Below are 14969 nucleotides of genomic sequence, written 5' to 3' on the forward strand. Positions count from 1 at the left end.
AAAAAGTGAGTTCTCCAGATCTGAATCAAGTCATATAAGGGTAAAAATCAGAGTTGTGATATGAACTGAAAATCAGAACCTTTTCAAGATCAAGTGCAGATTTCTATCATTGAAGAGCAAATTTTTTTATTAGATTAATGCATTTTCAGATTGACTTGCACCAGCAATTTCAAAAGGGTTTCCAAACCAAGTGTTTGTGGTTGTAAGGATAAATCAGATTTCCTTCATTAGTCTCATCCAATTCCAAATATTAAAATGTAAATCCCATTTAAGATGAAAGTTCCAATTTAAGATGCAATGGCCCCTTGAATGTCGAGTTGCAAGATATTCACCAAGTACTTTGTGTAATGGCCTCCTGAACATCAATTTGCATAACATTTACCATGTACTCAAAATATTCATAAGGTATGCGCACACACATTCTCATAATGCTTACCATATGAACATCTACTATGCAAATTATTATCTATCATGATCTGCATAGACATTATAAGATATCCATCAATTAGAAATTGAAGTTATTGTAAGATCTTCACCTTTCAATAAGTTCCTGCAAATACAAGTGATAATCATTTGGAAGTTGTCACTTCCTAATGTTGTACACAGGGGGCAGGCCCATCAAAATCATACAGTCATACGCATGACACCAAAAGTTTGCATGAAGTCAAAACTCCGTTTGATTCTGATATGATCAAGATCAATTGAAACATATCCTCTATCTTCTTTTTCAAACAGATGTGTCAGACTCCCTTTGAACATCAATCTTTTGAGCTCCTTTACCTTTGAAGAAGTGTCAAACTCCCTCTAAATTTGAAGTCAATCTTCCTTTTCCTAGAAGTACATTCTCAGAGGTTAAGATCAAGGCAAATAGCTGTTATAGTATGTATTGGAATGCAAATAAGAAAGATACCACAATGAATAGATAAATATTATACTCAAAGAAAATACCTATTTGACTCTTCAGGAGAAAATGCAAGTCAGCATCATTCCTCATGCAAGTTGCTCTAATGAAGACCTTGCAACCTGGTTATGAAGGATGTGCATCATGTCACAAGCCTTTCAACTTCAATTAGTGCTTATTACATACTCATTGAAATTTTCTCTATTTACCGATCAAATCTTTGAGAGTGGGAGACATAGTATTGTAGATGCCCCTGGTCCAAGAAAACTCAAACATATCATATCCGTTGGAGGTACTTTAATTCATGTGGTATTTTAATTTTCCACACTGGCTTGGAACAAGCATCATAGGCTCTAACACTCTCAGTCACCAACTTTAATAGCATTACTTCCAAATTTTTTAGAATCCATTCATTTTGTTTGTACTCCGTATCATGCGATATCTTCAATAATATTTTCATACTGTTTTCAGTAATATTTTCATATCCAATACAACACTTCCATGAAGGACATTCATTTGCCATTAGACCATGACTACCTGTGACTTTCCCCTTTGTCTTTGATGCGTTACTGATCTCGGCACCAGTAGTTGTTGCACTTTTATTTTACGTGCTCATTTCTTCCTTGATGGTTCTTATCCTTGTCCTGGTTGCTGTTTTTGGATACAAAAGAAGACAACTTCATTTGTGGGAGATGGAAATTTAATTGCATTTGAATAGAGGTGAGTTTGTCGAGATCAATCTTCATTTGCAAGATGTATCTCCAATATGTATTAATGTCTGCGATCTATATAATAATAGTTTCCTTAAATGTATTGTGAGCATGCTCTAGTATTGGCAGCGTCAAATCTGGAATGAACTCGATTGGATAGAGTTATCACAAACATTGAGATTGGTCATCAACATTGCCTTTGTGACATTGACAGCCCCAACTCGATCATCCCATGTCGACATTGGACATCCACAGTCTGTGGACAACCCGCACTTGATCTCATTTTTTTTCTTTTGCAGCATTTAGTTAACATAAGGCTCCATCTCCAAAGCCAACGGACACGGGATCATAGGGTCCAGTCATAGTGACATTGACCATGCACTGAGTTTGCATCTGCCCACAATCCACACAAGCAAACACATCGACATTTCTTGCAGTTGCACTCTCCTGATCTACTCATACACAGTACCTCCATTGTCGAGCACACTAATCGACTTCCATAGTCGACCCATAACGTTGAAAATATTGAGTTCGAGCCCCCAATTAGTAGGGCACTGATTAACTCTGACTAGCTCGAGAGCATTTAGCAGAAACATTGTACATAGAAGAAAGACCCATCTTCCCACTTTTGTGTATATTCAAGCCTTCATAGAATGTTTTGCATTTTTTCCCTAACCTAATATGAAGGAACTTGGCTTTGATACCATGTTATTTTTCTCTGATTGCTGCAAATGTAGTTGTACTGCCTTTGCAATATGTACTTTCCAAATGGCAGCAATCTCTCTTATATTAGAAGAAATATGTGTTAATTTAAGACTTTATCTATGAGTCAATAGATCTTTAATCCTTTGACAATATAATCTTATGATAATATGATAAATCTCATCACATGAATATCTTTACAATATATATATATATATATATATATATATATATATATATATATATTGAAATGGAGGAAATGTATGTTGTTGATATTTAAATAGAAGCCAAACTGTTTTATACAAATTGAATTGGACAATGAATGGAGTAGATTGGACTTGAATGAATACTAAATATTGTAATCTGCAAATTTCAAACTCTACGTTGAATACTATTATTTCCAATATGATAGAGTGTAACTGAGAGGCGGGATATTATAGTTACTCCACTTGATCGCAAATGAAGATATGATGACCTGTGTTCAATTAAGAAAGCTCGGATGAATCATGTGTTTGTAGTCAACTTTGCACTATAACTCACCTTGGAAGACATTGGGAATTTTGTGTTCATCAGTTGTGTTAAAGTGCAGGTGGAAGATATATTTGTAGGTGACGCTGAGTCACCACCCAATGGGGGGACTCCAACATGTAGTCATGTCCCATTAGGTCATGATTTTCACGTCACCTCTGCATTAAATAAAATGCAAACAAAACATATTTTGTTTTCTATCGATCATGCACTTTTGTCAACCACGTTCTAATTAAATTAGTTGGTCAAATCAGACACTTATATGGTATGCAAGAATATATAATATATAATATGCAATATTAAATATGTTTAGTATACTTATCAATAATATATATGTGCGTGTGTGTGTATTTATAAATATAAAATATATATTTCAATATGTTTTTATTTGAATTGACTATATAAGATTTTAACACTACCTCTTAGTCAAGAAGGATAAACACAAATATTACACCATTGGTATTATTTAGAAATGACAAATTTTAGGGACATCTTTGATCAAAAGATCTCCACCATTTTGATATAACGAGTATTGGTCTTCCAAAATATCAACACATGATATTCACCAAGTACTCAAGTAAGGTTTGATATCACATTTGATACCATGAGTATTGGTTTGCCAGGATATCAACACACGCTCTTCACCAAATACTCTTTGTGTAATGGCCTCCAAAATGTCAAGATGCAAGATATTCACCAAGTACTCTGAGTAATGGCCTCTAGAACATCAAGTCACATGATATTCACTATGTACTCCGTGTAATGGCCTCTAGAACATCAATTCGTATAACATTCACCATGTACTCAAAAAATGTTTATAAGGTATGTGCACACAAATTCTCATAATGTGTACCATATAAACATCCACCATGCAAAGTATAATCTATCATGATTTGAATAGCCATTGTAAGCTATCCATCATAATAGAAAATAAAGTTATTGTAAGATCGTCACCTTTCAATAACTTCTGTAAATACAAGTGATGTTCATTTGGAAGTCGTCACGTCCTCATGATGTACACAGGGGGTAGGCCCATTAAATCATGCAATCTCATTCATCATACCAAATGTTTACTTGAAGTCAAAACCCCCTCTGATTCTGATATGATCAAGATTTTCAAAGATCAACTAAAACATACCTCTATCCGCTCCTTCAAAAAGATGTGTTAGAGTCCCTCTTCCTACAATAAAATTCTCAGAGGAAAAGATCAAGGCACATAAGTATTATATTACGTATTGAAAATACAATCAAATAAATGTGATTTTAATGTTAGATTTATATAAAAACTATATTACAATAATTTGGTATTCTAGGACTCCATCTCAGAAATTGTAACCAAGTCAAGTTCACTTTGAAAGCATTTCACATTTATTGTGCAGTTTGATGAAGATGATAAATAAATAGAGAACCCCCTCTGAATCCGATATTTCACAAATATTATGGATATGTTGAAGTTCTTTAGAATTGACATCTCTCTGAACTATATCAGAATTTTTGACCTTGGCAAGGGATGCTTGATGTTTCAGTTTATCAGGGCATTGAAATGTTGAGTGACCATAGTTGTCACATCTAAAGCATTGTATTTTAGAGTAATCTATATGTTTCCTTTTCCCTTTGAACTTAGATTTCTTCTTTTTATCAACTTGACTTGTGAGTATCTGAATGTCACTTCCAGTAGAACTATCATCTTGAGACATTAACACATAGTTACACCACCCTAGGAGATGGGGGGACCAGGGGACAAGTTTCCAAGACGGGGGGACAGAGAGACCTTGATTTGGGGACGGCGAGGGGACGGCGGCGGGGGACGGGGGGGTGGCGGAGGGAGCAGGGGTGTATATACTATACATATGATACTTAAAATGCTAGTTATGAAAAGATATACTACAATTATACAAGATACACAGATGTAAAAAACTTAAACATTGAACATTACACTGAAGTTTTCATCTAGAATGTCATGATTCATGATCAAATAAGTTATAACAAACAAAAAATGAACATTGAACATTGAACATTAGAAAATATTCAAAATAATAAATATTAGTCTATATATTAGTCTTCAGATCAATAGTATGAGTATCTAGATTCTACTATCTAATAGTAATCACTAATCAATGATCAAATGAGTCATGACTCATGACATAAAGATGAATACAATTAAGTATCATGTACCATGAATCATGATATCAAAATAAGTATATAATGCAAACAAAAATTACAAGTCTCCAAGAGTCCAAATCAAAATGCCAAATCAATGATCAATCATCATCCCCTAGAGGTTGAAACTCATTGCCACTGGAACTATCAGTCTCTCCAAGATCAAGAGCTGAAAAGGGAACACCAACTAGCCTTGTGGTTGGATCTAAAGCATCCTCCTCATCAATCTACGATGGCTCCTCAGGCTCTACATCCCATCGTGATGCTGGGCTTTCCTTGTACACACTTGTGGTGCGGTCATTGATACGCAACATACTGTGTACAACCACTAGCTTCTCTGCTCTTTGAGAGGTAAGTCTATTCCTCTTAAGAGAGTGGATGAAGCTATATGTAGACCAATTCCTCTCAGAAGCTGACAAACTAGAAACCTGAGATGAAAAATAATTGGCTAATGTAAGACTCGGGAATTAGAAATTGAACAATAAACAATGAAAAGTTAAAAGTTGAGGAACTAAGTACCTGGGACAGCAAACGAATAGCTAGTGTGGTGGTTGTAGATTTCGGTCCATAAGCTGACCACCACAAAATGGGATCCTCTTGTGCCATAGTCTTGATATCCGCCTTTGCCGCTTGTTTGTAACCCCTAAGAGTAGCAAATTTGGTCCACTCAATGCGAACCTTAGCTGCTGTCTCAGGGTCATACATCCTGTCTATGCACTTGAAGAACCCTTCCTTTACCTGAAAAAATTTAAAAAGTACAAATTATTAGCAAATAGAAGAATCAAGATACTAGTAATGTAAATGATTTTAATTTATAAAATGATAAGAATCTAAGTCTTAAAGTGTTATATAATAATAATATAAATCACCTCATCATCGTGAAGTGGTGTAACTCTACCAGGCCTAGTCATATACCACCTCGGATTCAATGCATATGCAGCCATGTGTAAGGGTGTGTTAAGTTTGTCCCATCTACGCTGAATAATAGGCCGAATGTGATCATTGTAGAAGGCTAATGTGGGGTCCTTCTCTCGCACAACTGCCCTCATCTGCCCAGGCATAGAATCAATGCACTCATACACCTCTCCAAGTGTGGGCGCATCCGCATCTCCATACCTGATCACCTCGAAGACTGGCCTAATAATAGAGACAGTGTATTTTGCATCGCTCCAAAATACATCTCTCTTAACTATATCCTTCACCCTCATCCCCTGCTCTGACCTAGAACCATCCCACCTATTCCATTCATTTGTCATAACCATTAGTTGCAGTGGCTCCTGCAAATCAAGCATTCTCTCCAAGAGAATGAAATAGGATGCATATCGTGTCTCAACTGGCTTCAGGAACTCCTTGTTGGTGAAGCTCCTAAATAGTACATGTGAGGTGTGGTGGTTGCAGATATACATCTGCACATCTCTAGCATCACTCACCACTCCCTTTAGCCAACTAATCTTCCCCATGTCCTTTAGAGCATTGTTCATAGCATGCACACAACAAGGAGTCCACCAAATATGCCGATATATGGCCTCAATAAGCCTCCCTGCAGCTCTGCACACATGAGCTGCATCTGTCACTACTTGGACCACATTTTGTGGCCCAATCTCCTCAATGGCTTCTCGAAGAATCTGAAACTGAAAATCAGCATCTTTTCGATGCCTCGAACAATCAACCGCCCTAAGAAAGAATGGGCTCTCTATACATGTGACTATGACATTGATGAGTGGACGGTGTCTAATGTCCGTCCACCCATCCATGACAACGCTGCACCCCGATTCCTCCCAAACAGCCCTCATGGTCTCCATGGACTCACCAATCTTGGCATACTCATCATCCAAGATTTTAGTCCTCAATTTGTGCTCACCTGGTGGCGCATATGATGGTAATCCCGCCTTCGCTACTTTCTGAAATGCCTCCTTAAAATAAGGAGACCGAGCAATGTGAAGTGGAACGCCATTGGCAAATAACATTCTCCCAATGTATGCATCTAACTTCTCTCTCGTCTGGGCTACAAACAATTCTGCTATAGGGTTGTTGTCACTAGACTGTGCCTTGCGTTTCCCCTTGCTCATCTCAGTTGCTGCTACACCTATAGAGCTATAAGTAGAGGAAGGTGCGGAGGCTGCCCCTAGCAATGAAGTAGATGAAGCTCTATGCTGTGGTCTAGAAGAAGACATGCGTCGGTGTTGTTGCCCCTGTATTTGTTCCTTATGCACCTCTTGTATAGTCTAAATCTGTTGCCTACCAACCAAAGTAGTAGGCACTGGAAGGCCCAAGCCCTCTGGAACTCCCCAAAGCTTGTTGAATTCAATTCTAATCTTCAAGTTTTTGGATTCACTCAAAAACTTACATGGTTGGACACCTTTACCTGTCCAAAAGAGGAAGTGTACATTCACTCTAGTGATGCTACCATACCAATCTTCACCACAAATATTGCATCTCCACTTTCTTATGCCACCTGTTCTTTGTCCGCTTGTTATTCTAGTGGCAAATTGTTTTAAAGGAGATTTTGGATCAAACTTACCCCTAGCCCACTGTGCCAAACCTGGGGAGGGGCAATCAGTAGATGGAGTACCATATAGTATAAAACTAGTACCTATAGAAGTGGAACTAGTTTGGGCCCCTTGCTGATTTGGCCCAATCGGAATTGCAATGTCACTCTCATGGTCACCCCTCTCAACAGTGTCATTATCATCCTCAGCCCCAACCTCAGGCTCAGGCTCATATTCTGATTCACTGCCACTATCTGAATAAAATTCCATCTTATCATCACAATGAGTATTCATTGTGACACTGCATTTCACAAAATGAAAGAACAAAAATTAATAAAGCTAAATTATTGAGATTTATAATTTATAAATGATAATCATAACTATAACAAAATGAAAGAAGTTAGAACCAAAGAACAAAAAATATATTGTTTATTAATAATAATAATAAAAATTAATAATTTAATAAACCCAGAAAAAAGAAGTATAAAACGAAAATTGACTTCCAATGGTTCTGTAGGATTTGGGCTTTTCTGAGCTGATTTCAGTATGTAAGAATTAACAAAAAAAGTTAATTGGCTTTTTTTTTTTGTAATTTTTTCGATTCCCCCAAATATGGTTCAAAGAGAGTAGAAGTCGTCGGTTTAAACAATCGAAAATAGACATTTCAAAAAATCCAGAGATAACAGAGGTCGTCTAAACAAACAAAAACATTCATAAACATGCATTTCAAAATCATACAAATACGTTAGAAACCCTACCTTTTGCTTTAAAAACTCCAACAAGATGCGGCAAACCCAGAACCACCCTCCTCTTCTTCTTCTTGCTCCTAAGCTCTTCTTTTTCACTTGCAAACACTCTCTTCACTCTTGCACAAACCCTTATCTCATCTCTTCACTCTTCTTCTTCTTGCTGTTGCAAACAATGAGAAATGCAAATGTGAATCAAAATGAAGAATAGAAAGGTTTTAAACAAAGGAGGAGGAATGGATGGGCCCCACTATCCAATACAAGAAATAAGAAACATTAAAATATTTTAAAAATGAGTTCAAGTTTTTTTTTTTATGTGTCTTTTTTGCTTGCCATAGGAGACGTCCAGGCGTCCACCCACAATGAAGGAGATTCCTTGGCGTCCCCCCGCACTCGTCTCGGAGACGTCTCGCTGTCTTCGGCGGCGGTGGCGCTTTGAGTGGTGCCGCCCGAAATGCTGAGATGCCGTCCCCCTGTCCCGGGGACATCCCCGTTCTAAGACGGCCCAGATTTTGAGGGGGGGGACGCATCACTGTGTTACACTGCATTAACATGCACTACTCTTGTATGCAGTCAGCCTTTAGTCGAGCAAGTTTAGGAAGCTTGGATTGAGAGCATACTCCTTGTCGAAAAGTTTTCCATGATGGTGGCAGTCCTTTTAGTGTTATCATGGTTAATTCTTTGTCATCATAGATGTGACCAATTGTAGAGAGTTGGTACCTTAGTTCTGTTTTCCTCATGAAATATGAAGTGATGGATTCTCCTTTATTCATCTTAATGTTGGAGAGTTTGTCTTTCACTGTGAGAATTCTAGTGTTATTGTTTATCTCAAATATTTATTCAAGTTCTTTGTACATTTCATGCGCTATGTCTAGTTCTGTAATGATGGGAAGTGGATGATCCTTCACCCTGTCCACTAGTGATCTCATAGCCTCAGTATTGTCTTCTTCCCATTTACTCAATTCGTCACTCCCTTTGGGTGGTGGGTCTGATTTTTCAATAAACTGTTTTAGATCGTGTTCTTTCAAGATTAACATTACTCGCAATTTCCAAGCTGCGAAATTTGAGTCACCTTTGAGTCTGTCTTTTAATCTCACATACCATTCACCATTTTGAAAGATATGAAATTTTAAGAATATTTGAGTGCAATAGATAGATAAGTCTGATCAAGATCATCTCTTAGACCTGCTCTGATACCATGTTAATTTCAGACTTTATCTATGAGTGAATAGATCTTTAATCCTTTGACAATATAATCTTATGATAATATGAGAAATATCATCACATGAATATCTTTACTATAGACACACACACACACACACACACACACACACACACATATTGAAATGGAGGAAATGTATGCTGTTGATATTTAAATAGAAGCCAGACTGTTTTATACAAATTGAATTGGTCAGTGAATGGAGTAGATTGAACTTGAATGAATACTGTATACCATAATCTGCAAATTTCAAACTCTACGTTGAAGACTATATTATTTCCGATATGACAGAGTGTAACTGAGAGGTGGAAGATTATAGTTTACTGCACTTGAGAGCAGATGAAGATATGATGACCTGTGTTCAATTACGGAAGACTGGATGAATCATATGTGTTTGTAGTCAACTTTGCACTTTAACTCTCCTTGGAAGACATTGGAAATTTTGTGTTCGTCAGTTGTGTTAAAGTGCAGGCAGAAGATTTATTTGTAGGTGACAATGAGTCACCACCCAATGGGGCGACTCCAGCATGAAGTCATGTCCCATCGGGTCGTGATTCTCACATCACCTCTGCATTAAACAAATTTCAAACAAAACATATTTTGTTTGCTATTGACCATGCATTTTTGTCAACCACAGTCTAATTAAATTAGTCGGTCAAATCAGACACTCATGCAATATTAAATATGTTTAGAATACTTATCAATAATATATATTAATTGCATAATGTTAAACATATAAATATAAAATATATATATTTCAATATGTTTTTATCTGAATTGACTATATAAGACTTTAACAATATGGATAGACATGTGTCTTCACGGGACACGTCTATTCATTATTATTTAATCTAATAGTTTGTTATTTAACATACACACACACACACACATATATATCACATATATAGTATATATAATAAATATATGCAATATATCTCGTATATCTAATTATATATATATATATATCTTTAGTGAGTTTTATCTGACTGAAAGTACACTAACCTTAATAGACAATAAAGGATTTCCAATCTGGTGATTCTTTGAAGAGTTGTAATAAGAATATTTCAAAAGATTGGCTTGAATTTCATTTCTATTTGTAACTTTGATCTCAAATTTTCCAATGTTACCCAGGGCGGCATCTCAACATAATCTGACCCATTTTGGAAACAGGGATGTCTTTGAAATGTGTCCCTTAGCTGTCCCATAGTATTAATGTTTGAGCATAAATAATTTGTTTGACTCAACACTCACATGAACTCTCAATTTAAATTATTTAATGGAATTTTTTTTTTGATTGGTAAGAGGCCGAAGCTGGGATTAATTATTAGTGTTGTGATAAATTAGTATTATTATTTGTTAAGCTCGAGAAGATTTGAACCCAAGACCTCCCAATTAAAAGGCTTACAATTTACCATTGTGTTGTAGGCTCTTGCCTTTAATGGAAATGTTATTAGTTAAGGTTTTATAATTTATATAAGAATGCTTTATCTATGTTTTCATATGAATATTTAAAATTTCCCTATATATTACAATTTTTCCCAATTCTTATAGAGCTGTCCCCTCTGTGCCCTAAAATGGCAGTAAAAAAGTCCATCTCATAAACTTGTTTGCCTATCCCCCCTTCACCCTTGTCTTATAAACTTCGGGTATTCTCTTCTTTTGAAGTTTGATGTAAGGATTGATGCAAGAGGAGATGATAAGAGTATGCTGATCATGGAGGATGAAGAGGATTAGCTCAAGGGTCAATTTTGAAGAATGATGATATTTGAGATGAAGATGACAAGAAATTCAAGATCAAATTGTTTAAGGAACTTAATCACTACGCAATTGAAAGATCCTACAAAATCCTTGGATTTCCAAGACTGACATGAAGGTGGTTACAACATGGAGTACTCCACAAATGTATTCAAGGAGGGACATTGCAACACAATAAGTATGGGATATCAAGTTATTGACAGAAGACAACATCAAGATCAATGTGTGCAAGATGAAGTCACTTTACCATAATAAGCATCTCAAAACACAGGAAAGAGATCAAGTCACGCGAAGAGGGATCAATGAGGAGAAAGATTACATAATTTCAACAGTGTAATCATAACATTAAAGGCTCATCAACATAAGAGTAGATCAAGGTTAAATTCAAGAGGGTGATAGCAAAAGATGGAAATCGAAATGCAATCGCAAGGGTCTAAATCAATAACCAGATAGGTAAAAGGCATGAAAAAGAACACTTAAAAGAGTAATGAAATACAAAGAAGATGATTTAATCAAAGAAGTCTGCCGTAAATAAATACACAATGAAGTCCAAGGAAGATAGTTTCAAAAGAGTTTAGAAATGTTGAGTATCAAGAGATATTGCTGGAAATGTGAAAGACTTCTTTGTGATAAGCAGATTGATGAAGTATGCACTCATTTATAACAATCAAGTGATTCCACATCATCATCATGGTGAAGTTCATTGAATTTGCTATCAAGGTTAAGGAGCATATTTACCTAAAAGATAGTTGTGAGCATTGAATTTTCCTAGTCGCCATTGGAGGCTACTTTATTTCATTGGTTCACATTTAATTTGTGTAGGTGGTAATTGTAGCAAACCCTTATCAGAGTTTTCTTGAATTATTGTGGCAGTTGATTTAGAATGGTTGTAATTGAAAGCCCTATATAAAGGCTCATTCGTTTCATTTGTAGGGGAGAAGAAACTTATTTGTGAAACTGCCATTGAAACTAATGATTTCAAACTCATTGGAGCTTGGTAAGAACTTGTGTTGTTTTGGGTGTGAGCATGGCTACCCACCTCTCATTAGTTTAGATTTGTTTACATTGAGTTGAAGTAGTTCAATGGAAGATTTTTGTTGTTTATTGTGGGGAAACCTCAATACTCCTACCATTTGTAATTTGTTGATTGCAAGTTGCAATGTAAGGTTAGTTTGAACTCATTTCAAAAGCTTCACTTCAGTTGCTTTATCCAAAGTGTTTTGAATTATCATTTGCATACCCTTTGGGAGATTGTATTGTCTTTGTGTAGTTGTTTCCTTTTGGTGAAGCATAACTTGCTTCAATTTGATGAAGTCAGTAATTATTTCTTGCAATGTGAGAAGTATAATCGATCTCTAAACACCCATCTCTTTTGCATTTTATTTCAAAATACCCTTGTTTGGATCAGTTGAAGAGTCCACATTGCAAAATCATTCATTGTTTGAATGAAAGTTGATACTCCAGAGAATAATATCATAAGTCCCTTTCTGGATCACATCATATTCACTGAGCTGCATCCAATGTTAAAGTCGCTAGTTCACAATGTAAACCTTGGGACTGCTTTACCTGTTCACACAATGCCACATCTTTTAGCATTTAAGTTTTCCTTGTTCAAGAGAGGATAGAATATTTAATATTTTATTCTATGTTGGTGAGTGTAGCAAAACACCCGTCAACAATATCTACTCCCAAACCCCCTCAGTGTAGTCTAGTTTTGTAGGTTACAACAGATCTCAATAACTTGCAGGGGCTGGGAGTGGAAACCCAATGGGTTGAGGGTTAGTCCCCACCACCAAGCCAAATGAGGCCTTTGAAACCACACAAACCTTTACATATAAATGTTGCAGCTGCATCCAGTTGTATCCAACTGTACCATATTCAAGGAATTGAGTTCAGATAACAGCATACCAAGTAAAGAATAAACAAAACAACCAACGGAATTTAATATATGTATATGTACATACTTGTATACACACATACATATATGACCTCAGATAACTATATACCATGCATAAATTAAACAGAACAGTTGTAAAATGTCAAATTATAAAATTCAAATGTCTTAATAGATATTCATTATTCAATATTAAATACAGTGAACATAATGAAAGTCTCTCAATTTGAACTAAATAATAAATCTAGATCATCGAGAGAAATGTAATTTGAGTTGGGCTCTCTTTTCACTTGTGACATTTAAAACATTTCTTTCTGCAATTCCGACCTAAAAATAATCCCATGTTGATACTATTCCAGCAAAGGAATGAAGCTTGCAAAAACCCAACACAGGTGAAAGAAAATATATGCACAGCGCTGCTACTTTCAACAGCTTGAAGTAGTTCCAAAACAATTTCAACGATCTAATGCCAATGGCATGAGGAATATTCTCCGACCAATTACCTATAAAAAGACTCATTCATCTTCTCACTTCTGTCCATTTCTGCTTATTTGCATTGTATTATTGCTTGTCAAAAAAAATGTAAAATGAAAATATGTCAAACATTCTGCAGAATTGTCCATGTTGGTTTTACTATGGGAACAAGAATTCAGACTGTGGATCATTCTGCAAGGTTATACACCAAGATTTGATTTGCTACTGTTTCAATTCTCAATCTGGGGGTGGTTCAGCAGCACAGCATTTGATGAGTCAGATTGTTGGGTATTTTCGTTTTGTCTAAATAAATGATGTAAAAATGGTTGTAGACCAAAATTGTTTGAATCAATCTTTTTAAAACTAATATTAGTTCCAGACATGTTCCTTTGTAAAATTAGTTGCTACTGTAAAGTTCATTTGTTTTAACATCTGGAATTGAATTGAATCTATGTATTTTCCCTTGACAATTTGTAAGCAAGCATTTGATATGAACAGGCCTTAAAAGTAGAACTGTAAATCAATTTATGCACATACAGGAAAGGTAGCTATTGATGGGAAAGTTGAACACAAGTTCGACATGAAACCCCACCATCAAAACATTGAAGACTACCGCAGGTTGTGTCGTGAGAGAACAAACAAATTTAATGTCAAGACAAGACAAATTCAGGTATGAAGTTTCTTTTCTTGTTTATTCTTGAGTGAAAGAAATTTGTGAAATGGATTATTTATTACAATTAAGCAATTTAATCATCAAATAAATGTTTTCCTTTGTAATTGGGCTATTGAAATCCATCTTTCTGCCCTTCCCTTTTCTATTTCAGATGATAGACAGTGACCATGGAGGAGGTTACAATCCAATGCAAGGGATGATGGATTTTTCAACATTTACTTCAAAGGTATGAACTTCGGAAATCTGTTCCGTATTTCATTTTAGCTGGCTAGAACTTGCAGAGTAACCAAAAGGTCAATACAAAGCTTAATGGTATTCTTTGTCCAGAGTTCAGAAAACATACTTATGATTTTTCACTGTCGTGTGAGTGCAGGACAAAAAGGGTGCTGCTGCACCAGTGAAAAGTCAAGAAATGAAGAGAACTAGAATGGATAGAAATGAGCTGGAGAATATTCTTTTCAAGCTTTTTGAGCGACAATCTAACTGGACTCTGAAACAACTTGTAACAGAAACAGATCAGCCTCAGGTGATCATCTACTTGCTTGCATTTTCTAGGAGGCAGTGATTGCAAACTTTTGGCTGTTTACAAATTCGTAGGTCTAGTTGGGAGATATCCTTTGACGACCTCATTTTGTGAAATTATGTGTATGGATAATGTTATTGTAGCCTAAGCTGCTTGCCGCCATTTCTCTTCTCATTCTGAAAAGCTTAAAACCAA

The 14969-nt window shown here is 36.0% G+C and overlaps 1 protein-coding gene across 3 annotated transcripts in view; it reads left to right on the forward strand.

Annotated features, from left to right (window-relative positions):
- LOC149537634 (uncharacterized) overlaps nt 1–14969 on the forward strand; it is a 64893-nt gene that overhangs the window by 49155 nt on the left and 769 nt on the right. For all 3 annotated transcript variants that reach the window (XM_089798993.1, XM_089798994.1, XM_089798995.1), the window contains exons 6-8: nt 14118–14248; nt 14403–14477; nt 14625–14777. In XM_089798993.1, the coding sequence (XP_089655119.1) occupies nt 14118–14248; nt 14403–14477; nt 14625–14777 (359 nt within the window). The remainder of the gene's footprint in view (nt 1–14117; nt 14249–14402; nt 14478–14624; nt 14778–14969) is intronic.

The sequence above is a fragment of the Cupressus sempervirens genome, chromosome 9, assembly GCF_028749045.1.
Source record: "Cupressus sempervirens isolate cs-2001-9-10 chromosome 9, ASM2874904v1, whole genome shotgun sequence".
Classification (NCBI taxonomy): Eukaryota; Viridiplantae; Streptophyta; class Pinopsida; order Cupressales; family Cupressaceae; genus Cupressus; species Cupressus sempervirens.